This window comes from Sinocyclocheilus rhinocerous, unplaced genomic scaffold (assembly GCF_001515625.1).
Source record: "Sinocyclocheilus rhinocerous isolate Xijiao unplaced genomic scaffold, SAMN03320098_v1.1 scaffold585, whole genome shotgun sequence".
NCBI lineage: Eukaryota > Metazoa > Chordata > Actinopteri > Cypriniformes > Cyprinidae > Sinocyclocheilus > Sinocyclocheilus rhinocerous.
The window spans coordinates 2,057,519-2,060,686 of NW_015630024.1; the positions used below are offsets into that span (position 1 = coordinate 2,057,519).

The 3,168-nt window shown below is 37.8% G+C and overlaps 1 protein-coding gene across 9 annotated transcripts in view; it reads right to left on the reverse strand.

Moving 5' to 3' along the window:
• The window catches only part of LOC107739706 (histone-lysine N-methyltransferase EHMT1-like), a 37,970-nt gene continuing 34,802 nt past the window's right edge, over positions 1-3,168 (reverse strand). For all 9 annotated transcript variants that reach the window (XM_016551905.1, XM_016551908.1, XM_016551907.1 and 6 more), the window contains 4 exons: positions 2,818-2,904; positions 2,577-2,655; positions 1,334-1,509; positions 1-1,185 (listed from right to left, as the gene is read on the reverse strand). In XM_016551905.1, the coding sequence (XP_016407391.1) occupies positions 1,002-1,185; positions 1,334-1,509; positions 2,577-2,655; positions 2,818-2,904 (526 nt within the window). In that variant the 3' untranslated portion in view covers positions 1-1,001. The remainder of the gene's footprint in view (positions 1,186-1,333; positions 1,510-2,576; positions 2,656-2,817; positions 2,905-3,168) is intronic.

Consider the following 3,168-nt stretch of genomic DNA (forward strand, 5'->3'; position numbering starts at 1 on the left):
TTGCATTGATGTGGGTGCAAGTAATATGCATTTAACAACCGCCGTGTCTATCCAGGCCTGTAACATGCAGGAAATAACCCATAGGGCTTGTTTTTAGACTCGTCCAGGATTCATTTGCACTTCCAGTGGCGATTCGCCATTAAAACGCAAGAACTGGGCTGAATATATAGGCCAAAAATGTCCTGTTCATAGGCCTTTTCATGATTTTGGTAGCACTGACATGACGTCCTGCGTCTGTGAACCAATCAGAGGACGCGCGCGATGGGCGCTAACGTCCAATGACTGCTAGCCTACAGCTCATCCCAAGTTAATACAGCCCACTGAAGGACTCCGAAAGGGCTAGTGGGAAAGAAAAAACAAAAGAGGTTGGTCTTTGAATACCTTTACATCATTTTCTGCATATTCCGTGAATGTGCAAAAACTAAAATCAGAAGAAAAGTAAAACAAACAGACGCATAAATGAACATTATTTGAAACTCATTTTGGATTTGGGAATCCTTGACTGGTAAAGTAAAACTTCGAAGAATACGGTTCATAAAAGATGACAAGAAATGACGCAGAAGATCGAGTCGGGCAGGAGAACACATTGTGCGACAAGAATTAGGTAGTTTTCAAAGGAAGCCTGTTGCAAAATCCATTAATTTCCATTAAAAGAGAAAAAAAACTCCACTTTGAGCTCTTTTGATGATGTCAAACAAGATCGTGCTCCAAAGGGGCTGCCTGACAATAAAAAACCTATACAAAATGTGCATACCGAACACCTGAAAAACCAGTTCAGTTGTGCACCTCTCACCTTCGAGACTTTAAACCCCTAAACTGCTTCAACCAATCAGGCTTTCAGACCACCAGAGCTAAACATGGCACTGTGGGTGTAGCATCAAGTGGCCCGGGTTGGTAACCGGAGCTGATTAGAGATGGCAGAGGTGTGCCTGTGCTGGTGATGGGAGGTGACAGGCTGGTAGAAGTAGGAGAACCGGATGTTTTATGCTAGAAAGATGGGCTTAGCTGGGGCTGGATGGGGTGGACGAGCTAGTATCGGGCAGGGCGCTGGGCTGCTGGTATCCTGGAGTACTGTCTGCCTGTCTCTGGGCGATGGTGGCTGCTGAGTGCTTGCATTTGGATGAGCCACACTGGCAGCTGAACAGCTTCCCTTTTACGTCCCAGAAGTGACCACCGTAATCAAACCTGAGAAAGGGAGAGAAATTCAAATTTTCTGTTCTAATAAAAAATAAATGAGCATCAACAAATGCTTTTGTGCATAATGGGAAACTAACATATGGAGTCAATCTAAATGGATTATTAGCAAGTAAATGGATAATAATGTGAATCAGACCCAAGTTCGTCTCCGGCACTGATGTTCTTACAGGCGAAGAACGCGATGTGAGGAAATCTGAGGTCCTGGTGAGAGGTGAACACTCGACAGGGGAACAGATTCGGCTCACAGTGATGGTTTATGAAGCGGCTGATGTTGCCGTAGAAACGTGCATCAACGCAGTACATATCACCCACCTGCAACAGCAGCGACAGAAAATAAATTGAGGAGTTTGTAGAGTGATGTCAGACTGAAGAGAATGGGAAGTGAGATTTATTCAGCAGTGCTCAACAATAAAAATGTAAAGAAAAACAATGATATATAATATTTTTGGTAAAATTGGTATGATTAAAAAAAAAAAACATAATATTGTGAAATATTATTACAATTTAAAAGAACTCTTTTCTGTTTCAATATATCATAAATTGTAATTTATTCCTGTAATGGTAAAGCTGAATTTTTAGCAGCCAGTCTCCAGTGCTACATGATCAGTCAGAAATCATTCTAATATGCTGATTTGGTGCTCAAATAACATTTCTTACGTTTTTTTAGGATTCTTCAATGAACAGAAAGTTTATTTGAAACAGCATGTATTTGAAATAATTAAAAAATAAAGTCCCTTTTCATCAATTTAATGCATCCATTTGGAATTTAAGTAATTAATATCAATGTCATTTAATAATAAGTATTAATATTATTATATATAATCTATCTATCTATCTATCACATATATACGTATAATACACACTACCTGGTACAGTACCAGTCAAAAGTTTTTGAACATTAAGATTTGTAATGTTTTTTTAAATAATTCTCTTCTGCTCATCAAGCCTGCATTTATTTGATCCAAAATACAGCAAAAGCAGTGATATTGTGAAATATTTTTACAATTTAAAATAACTGCTTTTTATTTGAATATATCTTAAAATGTAATTTATTCCTGTGATCAAAGCTAAATTTTCAGCATCATTACTCCAGTCTTCAGTGTCACGTGATCCTTCAGAAATCAGAATAAGCACTGCAGCCCAGATTTTATGCCAAGAGTCCAACATCTGTCTTTGCAAGACTATTGAAGGTCTAAAATACTATTACCAAAAGTATCATGGTACAGCCAAATAAATCATTATTCTGTGCTGACAAGGGTCATCTACAGGATATATATAGGTGAAATTTGCTTGCGGGCATGCAGATAATCCACTACTGACAGGAGCAGACAGGAGAGGTAATGTGATTTTGAAGGGGAGTCATCCTAAGATGGCGATACCTTACTGTCCAGACTAAAAAGATAGGAGTCATTCTCTCTGACATCTGCTTCGGTGTCAGAGATGATCTCACCCACGTATCTGTTGGAAGGAAATGAGACATTAGGGTACAAACACACTAAGCACACAAACATATCCATACATACACACCTAAACAAACATAAAACACACACACAGTTAGACTGAAACAGGAAGATATAACACAGGCCTCAATGACCTTTAGAAACATCATAAGAAACTCACTCGCAAACAAACGTTCCTTGAGGGATATCCTGTAATGTCTTGACACCCCATCCCATCATCTGCGTCCTGAACAACTGCAGTCTTATCCTAAGAAATAATTTAAGAGGATACCACTCAATCCAGATCATATACAGTACTACAATAGAATTAATATATGAAGTATATATGAATACTAAAGGGTTGGGTCAGACTGATTTTTAAACTATTTTGCATTATTTTTGGAGTGCACATTTCCTGTTTAAAATATTACAAATTTTTTGTCAAATATTCCAGAATTTTTAGTAAAATAAACTTCAGGATTTTGTGTTCATTTTATATATACACACATACATATATATATATATATATATA